The following is a 21,259-nucleotide window of genomic DNA, read 5'->3' on the forward strand; positions in this document are numbered from 1 at the left end:
CTAGTGACTAGTCTCATAAAACGTTAGCGTTCCCCGGACACCGCCACAGGGCTTACGGCTTCCCCGAGACCCTTGCCCAGTTCTTCACCTGCAGATACCATCAGAGAATATCCAGCTTTAAACTTTTGCACCCAATAAACCCACAAACCTCCATCCAGCGTTAATAAAATGGTTCCCGACAGCAGTTATCCGGGAAGAATACCATTTTCATCAGTATGGAAGTACTCAGGGTAAGTTATTTTGAGATAAACCTTTACAAATGCACTTTAGAAAGACCTTCCATTGCGTTAGACGCCATGCTGCAGACGCCGTTACCCTTGAACCACTGCTCTTGGAACCGTCTCCTTCTCCATAGTACTGGGAGAGCCTCGGGCAGGATGCAATTCCTTCCCTGGGAGGCCAAAGAGGGGGCTTTTTTTTTTTTTTTTTATGTTTTCCATTATAGGCTGGATTTTTATGGATCCCTCCACCACAAACGTCAGACGACTGCCAGGACGCAGAGCTGCAGCGGGCGTATCCATCAGGCTTTTTCGCCTCGTGACCTCTATTTTCCAATCATCATCATCATAAAAATAAAAAAATAAAGCCAAACAGCACACGCTGAAAGACAACCCATGCACGTTTTCTCTTGGATACCGGATGTTTGGTTCCCAAAAGCCCTTTAGAGGAACAAGGGAGGAATCTGGATTTATTGCTTTGGCACATCCCGCACGACACACGCCTTTCTGCACATTATTTTCTGAGCTTATCCCATAAATCAGAGATGCCCGCAGGAGCAGAAAGGGGTTCAGCAGGCTCGCAAGGATTCGGCTGCATATCGCACTGATCTTGAAAACTAAAATGCCCAAATCCTGGCCCCTTGCAACCAGATGTGCCTCCAAAGCCGCAGCACGGGGTGCTCGGCCAGGGGCCAGCCCGGAGCATCCCTCCTTGTCCCATGGCCCACTGGCCAAGGACACCAACGCGCTGCCAGACGGTGGGGTGCAGCCCATTGATCCACTTGCCTCCACAGGTGAAAATGCCTGGAGCGTCCCAGGCTGCTCCCAGCCAGCGCGTCCTGCTTGCACAAGGCAGCGGGATGAGCATGCCAGCGACGGTGCCGGACAGCCCTCCCGAGAACAGCGTTTGGGCAGGCTCCCATCAAAGCAAAATGCTCTCCCAAACCAACCAGACAAAAGGCAGGCAACGGGCAGGAGCAGCAGAGACGCCTAATCCGTGCCTTGACTATCAGAAACCTCTCGCTCCACATCTAAGACTCCTTCTGCTCCAAGCAGCAAAGCCAAGGACATCGATCTATGCCCCAAAACCGGCACATCAGCTCCCCAGGCCACCTGGCTCACACGGACGCTTCAAGCACCTGAAGGCAGCCCTAATCCTGCTGCGTACGGCCAGAGCCCCATCACGAGAGAAAGGCAGGTCAGGAGGACTGACTGTCTCATTAGTTTAATTAGCGATCAAGAATTCGGTCTCAGTGCTAGCCCAGTGCCGTCACCTAGCCCGGCTGCACAGCCCACGGCGGTGCTTCCGTCCTCTGACGTGGATGCCGTACGTCACCCATCGGTGGCACAGAAGCTGTACGCTGACGCTGCGCGTCGCCCAGCAGCGTACAGCGCTGACGTCCCGCGAGGGCCTGGCTCTCCAGCTGCTATGGACGTGGCCTCCTATGGACCACCCAGCCAGGAGCGCGGGGTGCAAGAACTTGTTCATCTGGAAGCCAGCCCAGGAAGCTCTGGGGACACACCTCTGCTTTCCTCAGCACAGACATACCTGTTTATAGATAAGGATCACCCCCGGGTGGGCTGGTCTGCCAGCCATTCATAGCATCATTCAGGTTGGAGAAGTCCTTTCAGGTCAAGCGGATGGTCCCAGCACCCATCACAAGCTGGATTCTGCCGGGTCTGCGGGATGTGCCCAGCTCCGCAGCGGATAACGTGCGCCTTCCAGCAATGGAAGGTCTCCCTGGAGCTGACACACCGAGAAGGAGAAAGCCCAAAACAGGAGCTGGGACCCTCCAGGGACCAGCTGGAAGGGTAGAGCAGGTAACCCCCCCCAAAAACCCTCATCTCAAGGTCCCAGGATCCATTTGCACTCCCAACACAGGAGGACTTTTATCAGCAGATGCACTGCCACTGTACATTAATTTCTATAAAAGGATACATCAAACTACACCGATAGGATATTCAAATAGGTATTTTAAAAAAGCATGTCAGCCATCATGGTAAAATCACTTAATAACACCTGTAAGCCTATTTAAGGGTCTAATGTGATAATAATAGCAATATTCAGCATCTCAGAGCATGACTTCGAGCCTGCTAAGGAATTCATATGACGCTTGCCCCAGTGCACGCAACTGATGCTCCAAATTGCTTAAAGATACTGAACGTTGCTGGGACACGCTTTCCAAGCGAGAGTACGCGCCGCGAATCGCTGAGCACAGCCCTAACGACAGCCAGTGCCTTCCCCAGTGCGCACGCAGCATAATTAACCGAGCTATGCTAATCCACGCTCTTGAATATTCATTACGCCCATCACGCAATATATCCTGAATATTAAACAACAGCTCCTCAGGGCAGGAACATGAATCTTTCGGCAGAGCTGGGGGTGCTGTCGGAGAGTAGAGGGCTGCGGTGCCGGGCAGGAGGAAGGGGGCCAGCGCTCCTCCCTGCCGATAGCCACGCTGGCCAGGTGGGCTAGTGGCCCCTCTGCGCCCCAGGAGGGGGATGCCCAGCTCCAGCCCACCCAGGCAGTGATGCTCCTGGGGCAGCGATGCCATCCAGCCACCCCCTCGAGGGAGAAAAGCAGGGCTATGCTCTCTAAAACTGCTGGCTAAGCACTTTGGGTATTTTTTGTTTGTTTGTTTGTTTTTGGGTTGTTGGGGTTTTTTGTTTGTTTTTTGGTTTTGGTTGGGTTTTGTTTTTTTGTTGGTTTTTTTTTGTTTTTTTGGTTTTTTTTGTTTTTGTTTTTTTTTTGTTTTTGTTTTTTTTTTTTTTTTTTTTTTTTTTTTTTTTACGAGAAAATGGACTTTCTCTTCCCCACAGGAGCATGTTGACAAGGTGCCACTTCCCAGCGTGAGCACCCGAGAGCCCTCTCCCCTTCCCAACGGGGTCTGCCCATGGCGGGAGGTTTCAGGCAGGGCTTGGCACCGACATGGCTGAAGTCACTGCGCGGCGCCAGGACCAGAAAGAGGGAAAAATCCTAATAAAGGAGAGAATGCAGCAGCCACGAGTTCTCCAGAAATGTGGCCGTCAGACAGGGGAGCGTGGAGACTCATTCCCTTCCCAGCCCGTGAAGGGAGAGGGTCACCTGCAAGGGACGGTGTTTCCGAGCAGGGACAGAGCCCTGAGCTACGGCGAGAGGAGGAGAAAGCCAGAGCCGTGAGCAGAGCCTGCTGAAGGAACACAAGGACAGGCTGCAGAAAACCTTCTGGGGTACGAGTGTCACAAGGGCAACACACCTACAAGTCCAAAATAAATTTCCCCCCCTCCCCGTGACAGCCCCGATGCCGAGGAACGGGGACGCCAGGCGAGCGGGTGGTGCGGGGAGCTGGGACTCCGGGACATGGGGCTGCCAGAAGAGGCTGCCCAGAGCTCGGGAGAAGCTTTGGGAATGGGGCAGACCGTGGGACACAGCAAGGGCAACCTCCAAGGGACGGGGTTACCAACGCCACAAAGCGAAGAGGAAAATTCAGAGTAAAGGTGCAGAATAGCTGAGAACAAACAGTCTGAAATAGCATCGAGAACAAACCGTCTGAAATAGCGTCCTGCTCTTGGCAAGGGGCACGTCTGCAAGGAGCAAAACCACCTCAGGGGACCCGAGGAAAGGGAGCAAGAAGCAGAAGAGGTACCCGAGCCCCGAGCTCCCCAGGGGACGGGGCAACGCCGTGCGGTCGAGGGAGCATCCCCTCCCCTCCCACGCAGGGAATCCGCCACTGCCAGAGACTCTCCATGGGATCTGGAGTTGCGCTAATTCTTTTTTTTATTTATTTTTAAAAAAACCCTATTCATGTAGAACTGAAAGAGCTGAAGTTCAGCTCACACCCTTAAAAACATCACAAACCAGGAGCCTTGCAAAGCTAACGGCTTGCAGTTGTGTCAGGAAACAAAAGCACCCCTTCTGGGAAGGAGACTGTGAGCAAGGGGGTAAGTTCTTCCTGAAAGAGTTTGTGTTGCAGAGAAACAGCAGGAGTACATGAAGAGAAAAATCAGAATGAAATTTAGAAACGGCAAAAGAACACAATTTGAGGCATCCAGAGATGCTGTAAAGAAAACTATAACATAAAAGTACCTGCATTGTTAACAAATCTGTTGACAGAGGGGAAAAAAAAATATCTGTTAAATGACATGACAAGGGATGGCTAGAACAAAGATCAGGTTTGGTGGGAACATGAATTGGCTTAAAAAACTATGGGGCCATGGCTCAAGGACTGGCATAGATCTGTTTACACTGGAGAGCAGTATCAAGTATCAGATCTCAGAGATTATTCCCCCTCTCCAGAAATGGCACTGAAAACGCAGCGGCTACACCTGTCCTCTCACACACAAACCTCTTTGAGAGACACCAGACCAGCTGCAGCAGAACCCACTAAAAGCCACAGCTGGACTTTGCAGGCGATCAAGACCTCACTTTTCGCGGCGTTTGAACACACCGTTCCAGGTCTGGAACCACCACCTGATGGAGTCGTGCGAAGCAGCATCGGGGTAAAACCCACCGGCTCAGCCAGCGGGGCAGTGCCTCCCAAAGCCAACGCTGAGCCGCGGCTGCCAGAGCTCTGTCGGAGGGGACGCCCCGGACCACGGCACCTCCATCCCCGGCACAAGGCTCCCTGACAACCCGCTCCTCTTCTCCAGCGGTGTTACCAAAGCATACCCCTGAAATGTTGTCAGTAACTAGTGTTGAAAGGCCCTATGTGTGTTCCCACGAATAACGAGGATTCTAGCCTTGAATTTATGAAGCATCAGCTAATGAAAAGAACTCCTAATCAAGGGAGGCGAGTGTTGTATCATTCTCGAGGATGGCACTAATCTACATGCTTTGAGAAGTTCAGCCAACTTGGCAGGAAAGTGGGAATTCTTAGTGTCCCAGGCTGAAGTACCTTCATTGTAATAGTAAAAATCACCCCCACGGGTCAAGATGACCCTGGCCCAGGTGAAGACCCTTCCCCTGAGCACGCGCGGTAGCTGTAACTCCATGGTGTGACCGTATGTGAGTTACTGACCCGTCAGATACAGGTAGGAGGTACTGATGTCATCATGACGTCGTAAAACGTGTACAAAAATCGCATGGAGAGTTCTGGTGGGTGCGTGACAGGAGGAGAGATCCCCGTGCATCCAGCGCTGCAATAAAGAATGCCTACCTTATAAAACTCAAAACAAGTCTTAGAGGGGTTCCCTTTAACCGGATTTTATGGTAACCGCGGCACTGCCCACGCTCTCGGAAGGTGGCCACGGCTGGGCCAGAGGCAGCGGTGAGGCCCCAGCACAGACCGGGCCACCACAAGAAGCCCAGCTCCTGAGTGGGACTCGCTGCCGTCTAACAGTTCCCTGCTCATTTCCACCTCTCCCTCTTCCCGCAGCCCAGGGACAGATCCCCCTCCGAGGAAGTGACAACCAGAGACGTTTTCCTGCTCATCACTAATTTTCCTGGCGGTCCTCAAGCCCCAGGGTGTAGGACACCAGCAAGAAAACACTCACGAAGGGCCACGCAGCCCAGGGTCTCGCTGCAGGGAGAAAGCTCCTTCCCTCGCGACGCAGCCCGGCTCCTCCACAAGCCCTTCTGAGCAGGACACCAGGCACCTCCAACGCCGGCGCTTCCCTGCACGTCCTGCCCAGCGCCGTCAGCACGGGCCGGAGGCACGAGCAGCGCCTCCGCACCAATTATTCCCACCCAACTAATCACCCTGTAAGAGTCAATCATCGTAAGCAATACAGTTAAGGAAGATTTTAATACCTAACGATCTGGAGCTGCTGCAGTCGTACAATTTGACACGCTCATAAATTTTTCATTGCTAATCTACCAGTGCAACAACTTCTGCCAAAAAAATTCCCCGTCCCCCTTCGGTAACTTGGACGTGTTTCTGTTCCTCGTTAGCCCCCGATGAAAGCGCTGCAGGGCCACTTGGGGTGGAAACGCTGCGTTTCCAGCCCTGTTTATTTACAGACTAATGAAAAAAATTACATCTTCAAAAGAGCATCCTTGAGCTGGGGAACCAGCAGCGTCGGAAGAAAGCGCAGACCGCACCGGTGCCAAACACGCCACTGTCCGCCGGGGAAGTGGCACCAGGGGCACGGCAGCCCCAGGACCCGTGGAATGGCCCTGGGCGCTGCATGGCGACGCTTCCCAAACCCCGCCTGACCACTGCCCACACCAGCACCTTGCCAGCGGCCCAGAGGCAGCAGCTAATTAATATTAAAGCAAGCCACTGTTGCAAAAACTATTTGTAAGGAGAGCAAGGGGTGGCACGGGGACATTAGCGGCGCCCCCGCAAGGGATAACATGGTCTGAGCGTCCTTTGGCCTCATCCTTAGGCGTGGGCTACACAGGCTCATCGCGAGCGCGTTGCTGATGTTAATGGCAAAAGGTTCAGGGACTTTTATTTTATTCCTGTTGTTTTTGAAAGCCCATCTGATGCATTGCTGCTGCCTCACCGCAGGCCTGGAGGAGCCGCCAAGCTGGGAGAAGGTGGGAGGCTGCGGCAGACGGGGGCACCCGCTGGCTGCAGCACCGCAGGGACGCGGCGTGCGCATCAGCCACATCCTTCGAAAACCACCCCGAAAGCCAGCACGTGGAGGATGCACCTGGCAGCCCCTCTCCCGTCAAAAGCCAGTACCTTCCCAAGGGAGACATCTCCCAAAGCAAGGGGCTGAAGCTGCCTGGACACCTGGACCTTCCCTCCGCCCCTCTGACCCCGCTGGCCTGGGCACGGCCGCTCACCTCCTGCCGTATCCCGTCACCCAGGGCTCCGTACCGAGCACCGCCGGGCAGCAGGTCTACGGCGTGGTCCCTATTGGCTTCGTCTGCCCAAACAAGTCAACCCTCCAAGCCCACCAGCATCTCCCCCAGCAGCGTCCTGCAGCCTCACGCGCTCCTCAGCTTTCACGCTCACCCTCTCTACGCTCACGCAGCTGGTAAGAGCTGTGAATTTGGGTTTATCAAGCCCAGCAAGGGTAAAATTCATTCATATCCTTAACCATCACCATCATTCCTTCCCACTGCTTGAGGCTGCCGTGACAGACGAACAGGCAGAGCACCAGCCCCTTTCTGAAATCAAGGCATTTGGGGGCATTTAATAAAAGAAGGTGACACCTGTTATTTAAAAATATCTTCACCTGCTTAACGTCTTGCTTCTTCCACAGAGTTCAGTTCTGGCCCCCCGTCTCGCAGCACCCGAGGGCTGGAGATTAATCCTTCAGCCTCAGCCCGAGCACAGCCTCCTCCAGCGATTTTTGCACCGCTTTGCACTTTCATTTCCCAGCTCCAGCTGCTCTTGAGATAGCAACACTGAAATCAGCTTGGATGTGAATGCCGTTTCGCAAAAGGCAAGAGATTAATCCAACCAACGCAGTTTCTCAGGTCTGCTATCTCAAGACCCATAACAACTTAGTTTAAAAAAAAAATAAAATAAATCCAAACCCTCCCTAAAGAGCAGATTTATGGAAAAAAAATAAATAATCCAGGATCCCAGCACTCAGTGCTGATTGCTGGTCCCCATGACCTACAACCAACCAGCAGTTAAACAGCTACCAACACTCGGGTCCTCCGTGCTGATGGGAACCTTAAATTGGGAGCTACGTGAGGCACCAGGGCAGGTTTTGATCCCTCTCCTATCGCAGGGCACAGCAGCCAGGAAAACGCTGTATTTCCATCCAAATCACGCTCCATAGGTAAATGCTAGGGCAGAAGCGATGCTGGGCTTGTGCTCGCGCCCACCGCGTGCATCAATTGGTGTTTTCAGTGAAACCCGAGCAAAAGGGTAACAGCAGCGCAGCCGCGGTGGGGAGGTGACGCCAGCCCCAGATGTGCTCCCCAGATGTGCTCGCGAGCCTCCTCCTGGGGCCTCTGCGAGGCCAGGGCAGCGGCTCGACAGGGGACAGACGTCCCTGCCACCCTGCGTTGCTGGTGCTTCCCGCTGGCACGCCAAAAAACAGGCAGGGCCACAGCTCCAAGCTTTACGTTCCGCCTGTTTATTGCCAGCCTTATTTCCACAGCTACAACCTCCAGCCCCGGAGCTCCCCTGCGGCCCAGCAGCCTCCGCCTCCACGGGCACAGCGCGCCAGCCCGGGGACTGGCCCCCTCCCCTCCCCGGGGAGAGCAGGGCTGCGGGCGCCCTCGGCTCCTGCGCATGTGCTGCACCCCCAGGGCCTTTCCCCATCTCCCAGCAAGGTCCCCAACTGGCTGCAGCTTTGTCACCAAGCCGTAGCAGTGGGGGGCACCCGAAGGGCACGCTGAGCGGCTCCAGGGAGGCCAGGGCAATCGCTTGATATGGGAACCTGGCAGAGAATCGAAGCCTTTATCTGCACAAGGGACAAGACAGGATGTTCTTCTGCGTGTCTTCAACACCCGCTAAGCACCCGCTGCTCTGCCAGGCCCTTGGCTGCCACCGCGAAGCGACGGGAAGGAGAACCCTGTGCTGGGACCCTGCCCTGGAGCACAGCTCTCCGTTCCCTGCTCAGAGGGATCTCTCACACCCAGCCCCTGCACTGCAAACGCGACCCAAGACAACAATAAAACCACAATGAGACCCCCTCTGCCAGCATGGTGGGGGCCGCCTGCCCCCCCACCAGGGTCCCCGGCGCAGAGGGGGGTGGCAGCTCCCACCGTGGCCAGCCCCGGCCGGGTTGGCATCCCCTGCTCGATGCGGGTCTCCGAGAGGAGCAGCAGGAGCGAGTCCGGTGCTGGGGGGGGGTAACGCAGCCGAGAGCCACCCTGCAGCCAGAGCTTCCCACATTCCTGCTGGGAACAGCCCCCCGTGCTGTGTAGGAGTCACAGCAGTCACCACTGTAACCCTCCTCCTCGCCTAACTCTTCTTTGTCTGGGGGAAATACATATATATATATAAAAATCCCGTTTAGCCCCATGGCAGTACAGTAAATTATAAATTAAGCAGCAATCTCAGTGACTCACACAGCGCAAGCGAGAACACGCTCACAAATCCCGAGGCGAAGAAGTCCTATATTGCAGCGTGGAGGAAGTTCTTTCCCCTCACGTTTTCACCCCACCGCTCTCTTAAGAGCCGTGGAATCAGCGCCAGCTCCCTGCACACCATTTGTCTCGCGCAGGGACGTGGGGGGGTTGTTCGTTTAATCTCGAGTCCCACTCACAGAAACCCACCAGGGGCAGCACACCTCTCTGGAGCGTAACAGGCTTTCCACCTGGCTCATTGCTCTTCCTTTAGCAAAGAGCAGGTAGAAAAGTGTTACAAAATACAGATTTTTTTTTTTTTTTTTTTTTGGTATTTCCAGCCTGTCAATCAACAGGAGCCTCGGCAACAGCAAAGGAAAAGCCTCCTGTGACCTGGCCCTCAGCCGGTCCCTGCAAAGGGAACAGAGCAGATGGAAAAGCGAAGGATGGCAGCAAATAATTAAGGCAAAATCCTTTCCCTGCAAACTCCTGCCACCACGAGCGGTGGACGGGAGGAACCAGCCAGAGCCCTTCAGTCCTGGCCTTTCCTGCCCCATCCATCCCTCCCTCCCGGGAGTCGCGGCACACTGCGGCCACCGGCATGGCACGGCACGGCGCAGGGAGGGCACCGCTCCCGAGAGAGGATCCTAATTACGAGTTTCAAGCAATCTGAATTTATAATTGGCTGAGATTTTACTTGGCAGATAATGTGCTGCTGTCCTAGGCGCTCACTTTATCTAGGTCAAGCCATTAGCTTTGCTCTTAATCTACATACATTTTTAATTTGATCTTTAATGTCGATTTTCAGCCAGCAAGCCGAGTTGATGGACTTCTTTACTTCTTTATCACTGATCGCGTTCAACATCTCCACCCTTCCTCAACACGCAGAGAGGGAAAGCAAGCACCAAAAATCCCCGTGAGCTTTGGCTGCTCATAGCCAAGGTCATGCCCACGGGGCTGGGGAAGTGAAAGCCAACGCCGTCAGCGAGCGAGGCCGGTCCGTGGTGCCGGCGCATGCCTCACCACCACAAGAAGGGCTGCCCACACGGCAGGACTGGCAGCCCGAGGCTGAGCAAGCCCACGCCAAGCAGAGCACACCCCAAAGACACAGGACCTCCAACAGCTCGTGCCGGGGGTTTTGGGCAGCCAGCGAGCCTTAAGGTGAGCTGCGAGAGGACAAGAGATACGAAGATGCCTTCAAATGTGCAATGTTGACTTAGGTCCACTTTCTGAAGGCACCACCCGGTTCTTCTCCCAGCTGAACAGCTGCCACCTCAAAGCCAAGCGGGTGCTGGAGATAATTTCCGATGTGATTATGTCGCCAAATGAATCCTCAACCAGCAACATGCCAAGACTCTGCCCAAAGAGCCCGACACGTGCCCCCTCCCCAGACTCTGGTTGAGCAGCCCAGCTTGAAGCAGAGACGTGCCCGCAGCCTCTCACCAGGGGAAGCGTTAACGTCAACGCCTGGCAAGGGAGAAGGGAAGGAGCCTGTCTTTCTCCACCCGTCACAGCTGTAAGCGAATAAAAGGCAGCAGCACAAGGTAAGCACTTCTTCTGGCTGAAGGGAAGTGTCTGTCGGCGCGGGATTACGCATGAATATTTCAGCACGGGTCTCGGCACCACGGGTCGTGCTGCGGCAGGACTCGCTCAAATGGCTCACTCCCAGCAAACGCCGAAACCTCAGAGCAAGCGGAGAACACAGGCGGAAATCCAACCCCTCAAAAGCATCGCAGCTCTTGCCTGCCCTCCCTCCGGGTCCCTCTGGCATCACCCTGTCCTCACGGCACCGCTCCGTATTGCGGCTCCCATATCCACAGTTCTCCGAGGGCTTAAGGACAGGGCTGGGAAACAGCCGCTCCATTACCAAGCACTTTCTTACCCAAAGAGCTCTTTTTCCCCTTCCCCCGGGGCCTCTGTAGCTGACAACCATTGATGTGGAGCCTCCCCAGGGAAACAGGGTGCCGCTGCATCCATCCCAGCCTCAGAAAACTCCGGGACACGCTCCCACAGCTGGCATCCTGGCCTGTCCCCTCCGAAATGCAGACGCTGCCTGACCTGGGCTGCCATCCCACGGCGAGGGCCAGGGAGTGGGAGCTCCTCTCTCTCCGTCTCAGACCCAGGTGGGTGCTTTCGCAGTAGAAAATCCAGCGGCGTTGGATGGGCAGGGCTGAAAATACCTGCGGTTTGTGCTGCCCTGTCAGCATCCCCGGGCTCTGCGACGTTCCTGCAGCGGCTGTTGGAGCCGCCAGACCGCGGCCGGTGTCCGAGGTGCAGCGCAGGAACCAGAGACGCTGTTTCGGAGGAGCCGACCCATGGCTTGAGGGAACCGGGTGCGTAATTATGCACCCACAAAGAGCAGCGTGATCAGAGCGAGCGCTCCTTCATCCCACAGCAACAGGCATTGCGTGAGCAGCCACGAGCAGGTCCAAAGCCCCAGCCTGGCGACGTTCTCTGCTCGGATTTACCGGATTCAGGAAAACTGCTCGCACTTGCCGGCGTCTTTAGAATATAAACAGGCGGAGCTGAAGATGCACAAAATAAAATGCCGTAATACACCTCGTAATACACCTTAAAGGGCTTAAAGATGGTTCCTAAAGCACCCTGAGGTTTGCAATATGGTACAGACAGAGTGTGGCAGAGCCTTGGGGGGAAAGCCACGCTGTGGGCTCGCACCAGAGATTTCTGATGTCAAACAAGCTCGGAGGGGAAGGGGAGCCCCGGGAGATGGTCTGGGGTCAGACACAACAGGACGGTTTTCAGGCATTCAGTTCTTCTAAAGAGGGGGAAAAAATTAACTCCCCCCAAAGATTTTTGTGGAAAGCACAGCCCTTTTGACAAAATGAACTTACTCAGTTCAAAACACATTTTTCCATCAAAAAACCAACTTGAGAGGCGTTCCCAGCTCGCTCTAGCTGCAGGATCAAAGCCGGAGGTTCAGAGCAAGCACTCGCTGCCCGAGGCCCAGGCGTGCAGCGGGTCCCCCAGCTGCCGCCCAGCTCGGCGGGGGGACCGCGGAGGGACGGAGCCCTGCGGGGGGACACGGGGGCTGCGGGAGGGAGCAGCCACCCCCATCAGCGTCCCGCCAGCGCTCCCAGCCCAGCACGGTTTTAAGGGATTTCAAGTATTTCGGATCCTCGCGAGGATGTGGAGCGTTGCCAGAGAGCGCGCGGTGGTCGGAACGGCAGAGCGGGGCTGGGAGACGACACCGAACACTAATGCAAATATTGACTCTGCCGGTAAAGCTCGGCATCGATCCCGTGCAATTCTTGCAGCGGAGGTAGGGCATTAGGGAAAATGCCATCCAAAAAAAGCCCAAAAAGTAGTCAGAGGCAGGGACTGCAGACACTGAGCCGAGGTGCCCCCAGGGGGGGTGCCCCCACCGAGGGGAGACGCGGCCCCTCGCCCCGGCTCCCCGTCCAGCTCCAGCTCCTGCCGCTGAACCGTCGCTGGGCAGGATGAACAGCACAGAAAGAGCGTTTCTAGCAGAGGAGACCTTCCCTCCTCGTCCAAAATCACTTAAATCTGTTATTTAAAAAAAAAAAATAAAATAAAAAATGGTGTTCTGGCAACCTGCAAAATTTGGCTGGCTGAAGAGGCAATTCAGGTTGCCAAGGGGGTTTGTCTCCAGATGAACGTGCCAGGCCAGCTGACACGGGCCGGAGCAGGGGGGAAATATTAAAAGGGTTTTGATTTCTATCCCCAGGTTTTATTGCGTGCAAACATACACGGTCATTTCTTTCTAAGGTTTCCAATTTGCTAATTGAGACATTTCCTCATGGAAAAAGAATGTCCTGGCCCAAGGACGGGGCTGGCACCGCTCCGCACACCAGGGGAAGCTTAGGTGAGGCGCGATACGCAGGGACCGGCACACCAGGGTCCGCGGGCAGAGCTCCGCCATCACCAGCCCGGGCACCCCCCGGCAGCACCTCCCCGCCGGCGGCACCTCCCAAAAGGCTCGGGGGGAGACAGAAACACGTCCAGGACATCCTACAGCACGTCCCTCCTGCCGCTGCAGAGGTTTGACTCGCACCACTGGGCAAGTCACACCGGCTTTGGGAGAGTTTTGGAGAAGGGCAGGTGGGAAACCAGCCCAGGAAACCGGACATGTAGGAAGATTTCTTCCCAGGCATCAGCTTGGTAAAAAAAAAAAAAAAAAGAAAAAAAAAGGAAAGAAATAATCTGGCCTGCACATAAAAAAAAAAAAAAGAATCTTGCTAGAGTGATAGAAGTATTTCTTCTGCCCTCAGAAAACAGAAGAGCAGACAAATCGATTTTGTTCAAAATATTAACAAGACAAAGAGCCAAGAAAAGCACTTTTGGGTCAGAACAAGCCCCGAACATTAAGCAAGAAAGGACCAAGGAAGGAGCAGCTGGAAACCCATGAGAATGGCTATAATGGAACATGACTGCTGCCACGGTTACAGCCTCACCAGTGTGACCTCTAATGGGACCAGCTAGATATATTTTTTTTTAATATTGAAAAAAGGAATTGAAACCATTTTGCAGACTCATGTGGAATGCACAGGGGACAAAGAGGGATTTCTAACTTTAAATAGGTAAAATATCATCCACACGGGTTCACACAACATCCAGTACAACCACAGCCACTGCATAAAAGTTAAGCTTCAAGGTACCCCGGAGGGATCCCTGCTTCGTTTGCTCTCTCCTACCTGAGGAGCAGCAGAACAGTAATTCAGTTCGGATCAATACGTGCTACGAGTGCAGGGGGGTGGAGAGCGATTGCCCATTTCTGCCGCTTCAGCTTGGGGGAGAACATGGGCTGTCGACGAGAAGAGGCTCCCCACCATGGGGGCTCCCGCTGCTGGGGTTGCTGGGCTCAGCAGGACACAGGTGGAAGGGAGACCCCAGGCATGGGACCATGGCGGGATCTTCAGAAGCCTCCAGCCACCTTCTACACAAGATGGAGAAGGTCTCTCCCTTGGCTCGGTGCCTCTGGGAGACACAGAGGACCGCTCAAGCCATCCCTGGAGGGGCTGGCATCTGCAAAGAGCCAAAGCGCTGAGATCCCACAAGAGGGTGAAAGACAGAGGAGCTTGGGGCACTCGGGAAGCAGAGGGGAGCTCCATCACTGCCTCATGGAATCACAGAGGGTTTGGGATGGGAGAGACCTTCAGAGATCACCCAGTGGCACCCCCTGCCCTGGGCAGGGACACTTCCCACCAGCCCAGGTTGTTCCAAGCCCCGTCCAACCTGGCCTTGAACCCCTCCAGGGATGGGGCAGCCACAGCTTCTCTGGGCAACCTGGGCCACGGGCTCACGGCCCTCACAGCAAAGAGTTTCTTCCCAATATCTCACCTCAATCTCCCCTCTGTCAGTGGAAAACCCTTCCCCCTCGTCCCATGGCTCCCCTCCCTGATCCAGAGTCCCTCCCCAGCTTTCCTGGAGCCCCTTTAGGGACTGGCAGGGGCTGGAAGGTCTCCCCGGAGCCTTCTCTTCTCCAGGCTGAACCCCCCCAGCTCTCTCAGCCTGTCCCCACAGCAGAGGGGCTCCAGCCCTCCCAGCATCTCCGGGGCCTCCTCTGGCCCCACTCCAACAGCTCCGTGTCCTTCTGCTGTTGGTGGCCCAGGGCTGGAGGCAGCACTGCAGGGGGAGGGATGTCCACAGGGCTGAACAGGCACAGCTGAGCACAACAGTCTCGGGCATGATGCTCGCAGGTCCCCCCAGCCACTCTTTCCTGCCGCAGCTCTGTCACAGGACAGGACAAACCCCAGGGGAAGCCACACTCCTGGGGCAACAGCCACGGGTACCTCGGTGCCCAGTGACGTTTCCCTGACTGGCGGCTTGGGGAGAAGGTCCAACACCTGGGCTTGGCACATACACACACACCAGCAGGAGAAAAATAAAACAGCAGAGACTTTGCTCCAATTGCGCGAGCTCAGGAGGTACCAGGAGCTCAGGCTCCTGGTACCGGTGCTGGAGGAGCCCACAAGCTCCATCCTGCAGCCCACAGATCTTTCAGGAGCCATTTGGCTTAAATAAGAGGTGCCCCTGGGGCATCTGGAACGAGCTTCTGCTCGGGCAACCATCCCTGGGCAAACACCGGCCCCCCGCAGCCGCGCTGGGTGCTTACCTTCAGCTTTTCAAAGCGATCGCTGAGGGATGCCACTTGGTGGTCCCGGTGGCGGCCCACCAGTTTACATAAGGCACAGATGAGCTGGTCATCAGCAACACAGTACATGTTCACCTTCTCGTTCTCGTGCTCCAGACACGTGAGTCCTCGGAAGTGCGCGTCGGGCACGGGCTCCACCAGCCGGTGGCTGGTGAAGGGCTTTTTGTTGGGGTGGGTGGCCCGCAGGCAGCGGTCGCAGTAGGAGACCTCGCAGGTGATGCAGGTCTTCACCGCGTCCCGCGGGGGATCCTGCTCGCAGAACTGGCAGGCGATCCGCTCGCCGGCCACGGACATGGTAGGGCTGTTGCGGTAGGTCCTCTCACGGCGGCTCTCGCTGGGGGAGTTGGGGCTGCTCAGGGACGCCTTCTGGAAGCGGTCGATGATGTTTTGCAGGGTCACATTCCTCTTGAGGCCCTCCAGGCCCCGGTGGTTGAGGGAGATGACATAGCGGCACGTGGGGCACTGGAAGGCGGTGATGGGCTCGATGGACTCGCTGGAGGAGCAGCTGGAGACCAGGACGCGGTGGGCGCAGCTGAAGCAGAGGCTGTGGGCGCACGGCAGCAGGAGAGGGTCTTCGAATAACTCCAGGCAGATTGGGCAGGTCAATTCTGACTCCAGTGTTTCCATCTTTAGTTAAAACGATCCTGATTCAGCATCAAAAGCCGAGGAAGGTGGTGTGGTACCTGGGAGAGAGGAGAGCGGAGAGGTGAGACGGTGGCTCTGGGCAGCCCCCCTCCACCAGAGGCAGGCGCCTGGGGGAGTCGCACACACACCACCTCCGCTACACCCCGGCACTCTGCCCCCCGACGCCGTTACTGCAGCCCATTGGCGTGGCTGAAGCGCCTCACCAAACCGTCCACCCGAGCCCCGTCACCGGCTGGGAGCAGCGCCCAGAGACGCCGTGGGGCAGAGGAGGGACAGCAGCACGCTCCTCGCCAGCACCTCCCTGCCCAGCCAGGGCAGAGGGCTCGGACAGCGAGGATGAAGGCAAAACCAGGAGAAACCACATGATTTGGTGCTTCTTTTAGCGAGCGCTGCCCAAGACAGGAGCGGGGGCCGTGCTGGTTGCCCAGCTGCACAGCAAAGACAAACCTCTCAATACCCCTCTAGCAGCCACACAGTCCCGTCTCCCTTTGGCGAAGGGGAAAAGGTGAATCATGTCCTGGAAACTCTGAGCAAAGTGCGTCAGGAGCTCTAATGTACCATCCTCCTGCCCTGCGTTTCGCCCAGCCGTCACCTTTCAGGAGCGGGGCGGGGAGAAAAGAGCAGCACAATTACAGTCTGCGAACTTGCATCTCTCGGCTGTCCTCCGCTGCACTCCAGCAGCAACCAGGGATGCCCAAATCAACTCCAGCTGGAGACGAACGAGCCCATATTTTTAGATCTCCCCCCCTGCACGAGGCTGGAAACGGGCTCCCTGGAAGCCACTGGAGCCGCTGCCGTGCCATGCCCAAGCTCTGGTTCTGCAGAGCACCGAGTCGCACCAGGAGGGCTGGGCTGCCTCTGCCCATGTCCCACCATGCGTCCAGCAGCCCCCCCTCTCCAGGGGGTGGCCGGCAGCCTCCCCACCTGGGCTGCAGGACACGTCCCCGGCCGGGCAGAGGAGCAGCAGCAGGCACCAGCCACCGACAGCCCCATCTTCACAAAAGCCCCACCGGGCACAGGCTGCCATCCCACCTTCACACCTCGCACCGGCTTCTGGCAGGTCTCCGAAGCACAAAGGGATGGGAATAACAGCTGGCAGGGCTAAGAAGAGGAACCGCCCGCTTCCCACCCCAGCTTCGCCGCAGCCACACGCGGTGATGGGGACTAATTAGCGAGGAGGGGGACGGGGTTTGCCTTACAGGCAAACCAGCAACCCACTCATCAGGCCTGTGCTTCCCACCGAGAGAAGCGCTTGAAGAGCGGCTCCCTGCTCCGCAGCAGCACACCACCGCTCCGGGCCAACACCGGTGGGGAATGTATCCCGCAGTTTCACCACCCGGGCAGGGTCCGGCTGCGCGGTGCCGGGACCCGGGAGGTACCGGCAGGAGCTGAGCCCCCTGGGATGCCTCGCGCTGGCGGGGACTGTGTGGGCAGCTGGAGCTCCCAGCAAGGAAGCGCCCAAGGGGCAGCCTGGGGATTCCTTTCCAAGTTCATGGTGGGGAGGGGGACACTGAGAAGGTAATTCCCTTGGGACACTGGTGTCCCGGGGATGGGAGAGGCATGGCTGGGTGTTACCACCTGCAAGTCACCATCCTTTTTTTACTCCCCCAAGAGAAACAGTGAAAAATCAGCTGTGTCCAAAAAAGCTGAGGAGCACACAGGCTCCCAGCAGCTTCTTCTCTGTGCCCCCTGGTGCCGTTCTCAAGCCCCGGAGCCCGCCTCAGCCATGGGAGAGCGTTGGGGAGCAAAGGTCCCAGCCACCTGCCCGGCAGCGTGAGGCAGATGCGCTGGGCTCCCCACCACGCTCCCCGCCTGTGGGACTGGGGGCTCCCGCTGCACAGCTGTAATGTCACCGTCACCATCACCACAGCCATGGGCAGCTCCCCCGCACTGCTCCAAAACCTCACAAACCCCCTTCGGGTCAGGGTCGGTCCCTCGCTTTGCCGGGACGCTCCAGGTAGAGCGGCTGCCTCGCCGTAGGAGCCCGATGCTGCCGGCTGCACGGACAACCCCCACGCCGGCAGCGGAGCATCCCCACCTCCCACCTCACCCACGGACTCTCTCTGGCCACGAAATGCAGAGAAAGGATAAACGACAAGAACAAGACTTTTTTCAGAGTCTGACCGACATCGGGAAAATGCTCCCCAACAGCCCCTGCAGAACAGCGCGAGCACCGCTGGTGGCCGGGCCAGTCTCCCACAGGGCGAACGTCGCACAGAACCGCGAGCTCCGTGCGCTACCGTGAGCTGCCACCTGCCGCCAGCTCCACTGCCATCTGGGGAAAAGATGCCGAAAGTTTAAACAGCCTTTTGCTTTGTTCCTGAGGACCGTTCTCATGTTAATCTTGTTTTCCTTGCTGGGACAACATCCTTGAGATCCGAGATAACCGAGAGGAGCCTCCAAGCCCAGGCTGGAGCAGAAGCGGGGCCGACACTCGCTCAGACGCACCTGGGCGAAGCAGTTGGCGCTGCCTTTGGAGCCTTTCATGCCTCTCACTTTGATGTTTGCTTTGATGTCCAGGATTGACGTGGCACGAGGAATAGCTGATTAGATCATAATCTACTTTGTTTAGAGTCATTAGCTCCCTAAATATAGAAGTTATAACATATTAACACAGTTTACAAACAGCCCCGTGTCACTTGTGCCCAAGGGTCAGACGCCGGCCCTGGCCACGCTCCCGCCAGCCCCTGGGGAAACTCCCGGCGGCTGGGCAGGGCTGGGGCTGCGAGAGGCAGCAGTTTAACAAAGCCGTAACATAACAAACATTTTTGCCCTGGAAACGCCTGGGTGGGATTTCTCCCATCGCGCAGCACAGGGCAGCCCGCAGTGTCCCTCCAGCTCCCAGCAGGACGGCAGCGAGGAGCGGCTTTAGGTGGGTGCCACGTGCCCAGTGGGCACCGGCGCTGCTGCAGGGCAGAGTGTGCAGGGGGAGGGAGGTGGGCAGGGCACCCACCCGCATCCCTGCGACCCGCACCCTTGCCGCGGGTGCCACGCATCCCTCTGGGTGCCACGCATCCCCCCGGGCCGCTCCAGAGCTCCCAGCTGACCGGCTGGCCGGGCTGGAGGCACGACTCACGGAGAGATGTGCATGGCCACGGCTCCTGCATCCTCGCCAGGGTCACTGCTCCGGGCGGTGGGAGCGGGCCGAGTGCCACCTGGAGTCCCTGCACCAGCCCAGCAGCAGGGAATGGCACCCACACCCCATCCCTCCTCCTCCCAAAGGGACAGACCCCGCAGCAGTGCGTGGTGTAAACCCCTGCCACCCTCCGGCAGACGCTGCGCTGCCACCACCCGCACGTACCGGCACGTGGGGCGAGACCCCGCGCCCCCCGCTCAGCCATAGAACGACCCCAATGGCAGGTTGCTGCTGAGGAACAGAACGGGCTGCGTTAATTTGAGCTCTGTTCAAAACCCAAGGGAAAGAGAGGAAAAAAAATAACAAAAAAAAATAATAATCAATGACTGCCAGAGAAAGCAGGGCAGAGCCGGAAGGGAGGGACGAAGGCAGCAAGCACCGGGGCGAGCAAAGCGATGCTGTGGGTGCCGCGGAGCCAGTGGCGAAGCCAGCCGCCAGCTCCCCTGGGACACAGTGCGACCAGAGCTTTTACTTCAGGCCCAGCTTTTTGATGGGCTCCGAAACCCACGTGCTCACTCGGAGCAGCATGAGCGTGGTGAGCCCCAGGGGTGCACGGGACACCCTTAGTCCTTAGCAAATTATACCAAGGGCTGTTTGGTAGAAGGGTTCCCCTATCATCTCTCACAAATTATTATTTTTACAAGATCAAAGCCAAACAGGCTTCATTGCTACCTCCAGCTCAAAGCTTCACCGTGAGTGATGCAGAGGTTTGTCACTGAGGAAAGGAGGGAGGAGAGAAACAGCAGATGCTGCTCACATCACCCCATCTACACCTGGGAGGGGACATCCCGCTGTACATCACCTAATGCCATGGTCGGCCACCCCGAAATTCCCCTTGATCCCTCTGACCGTCTTTAGGCAGCCCAAAAATCCCCTTGCACCTTCTGCTGTGGTTCCCCCTTGGCTCCTGGTGCAAGAAAGCTCTTGCTCACACATCCACGCCACGCAAGCCCTGTGCCGTGAAGTTCGGGTACCAAAAATCAATACGACGCATTGTAACTGCATTTAAAACCAACGGCTGCAATTTCTGTTCGTGTCTTGGGCCTGGCCACAGCTACATCTTGAAGCGGGTCCTCCTCCCCCCGCCCAGCAGCGCCCCAGCTCTTCCCGAGCCCCGCGCTTTGTGGGTTTGATTGACTTCGGAGGCAATTCTCGTGCTCTCCAGACATGGGCGAATAGTCACTGTATGACTGCGCAGGGTTTATCAGGCCAGAGAGCCCAGTCCCACCCAGCGCGTGGCTTCGCTACCACGTGGTGGTGACAGGTCAACGCGCCTTGTGCCCGGCAGCACCAGCCTTTGCCGAGCCCCACACAGCAGCACCCACCTTCCTAAACGGTTACGGAAAGTTTAAAGCCAACGGCGTACGTCTGCAGGTCCCGTCTTCCCCTCCAGCACACCCTCCCGGCCTCCGCCAGCCCTCGCTTTCAGCGTTTGCTAAGCCCACCCGAATTTCCCCCAGTCCCCCCAGCACCAAAGCTGGGCAGGGCTTTGCCAGCCTTTCAGAGCCCACATTGCAACCCCCCCGCTCTCCAGACCTGCTCAGGCAAACACTAACTCTTCTTTGTTTGTCTTCTTCTCCCCCCTCCTTTTCTTTCCCCCTCCCCCCCCCGTTTTGGTTTTTTTTTTTTTCCTTCTTTTTCCTTCTTTTTCCCCACCAGAAAAGCTTCAGCCCAAATTGCTCAGCCACTTCCAAGAATGAGGCTTAAAAAAAGCTATGTTGCTCCACCCGGACGTTAAAAAAAAAAAAAATAAAAAAAAAATATGGCAACCCTTTCCTTAATTGGCTCCACGACAGCAGGATATAAAATCTGGGCAGCAGTTGTCTCTGTGCTTTTTGTTGTCCTCGGGAAAATTAGCTGGAAATTGGATTGCTGTTCAGGGAAGAATAAAACGCCCCATCCAGCAGCCACGTCCCGTCCCCGCGGAGCCCAGGCGGGGACCCGCTCCCGGTGTGATGGGGAGAGGGGCTCCCCCCGCTCCCCCGGCCACACCGTGCTCCGCAAACATCACCCCTTCCCACAAACAGCCCTAAATTCACCCTTGGGACAGGTCTGCCCAGGAGAAACGGGGGTTCTCCAAGGAAAAACAGCCCCCAACGTGTAATTAGCAGCAGCTTCCTACCTAACGAAGACACTCCAGGGAGAGAGAGAGAGAGAGAGAGGGGAGGCAATCAGCCTCATCCAGCCAATTTAGACCTAGCGTCACCTAATTTTTCTGTGCTTGACTT

General features: G+C 56.6%; 1 protein-coding gene across 2 annotated transcripts in view; it reads right to left on the bottom strand.

Annotated features, from left to right (window-relative positions):
* Window positions 1-21,259, bottom strand: part of MID2 (midline 2) — a 103,880-nt gene that overhangs the window by 66,402 nt on the left and 16,219 nt on the right. For both annotated transcript variants that reach the window (XM_054213828.1, XM_054213829.1), the window contains exon 2: window positions 15,212-15,933. In XM_054213828.1, coding sequence (XP_054069803.1) covers window positions 15,212-15,877 — 666 coding nt within the window. In that variant the 5' untranslated portion in view covers window positions 15,878-15,933. The remainder of the gene's footprint in view (window positions 1-15,211; window positions 15,934-21,259) is intronic.

Source organism: Rissa tridactyla, chromosome 9 (genome assembly GCF_028500815.1).
Source record: "Rissa tridactyla isolate bRisTri1 chromosome 9, bRisTri1.patW.cur.20221130, whole genome shotgun sequence".
Taxonomy (NCBI): domain Eukaryota; kingdom Metazoa; phylum Chordata; class Aves; order Charadriiformes; family Laridae; genus Rissa; species Rissa tridactyla.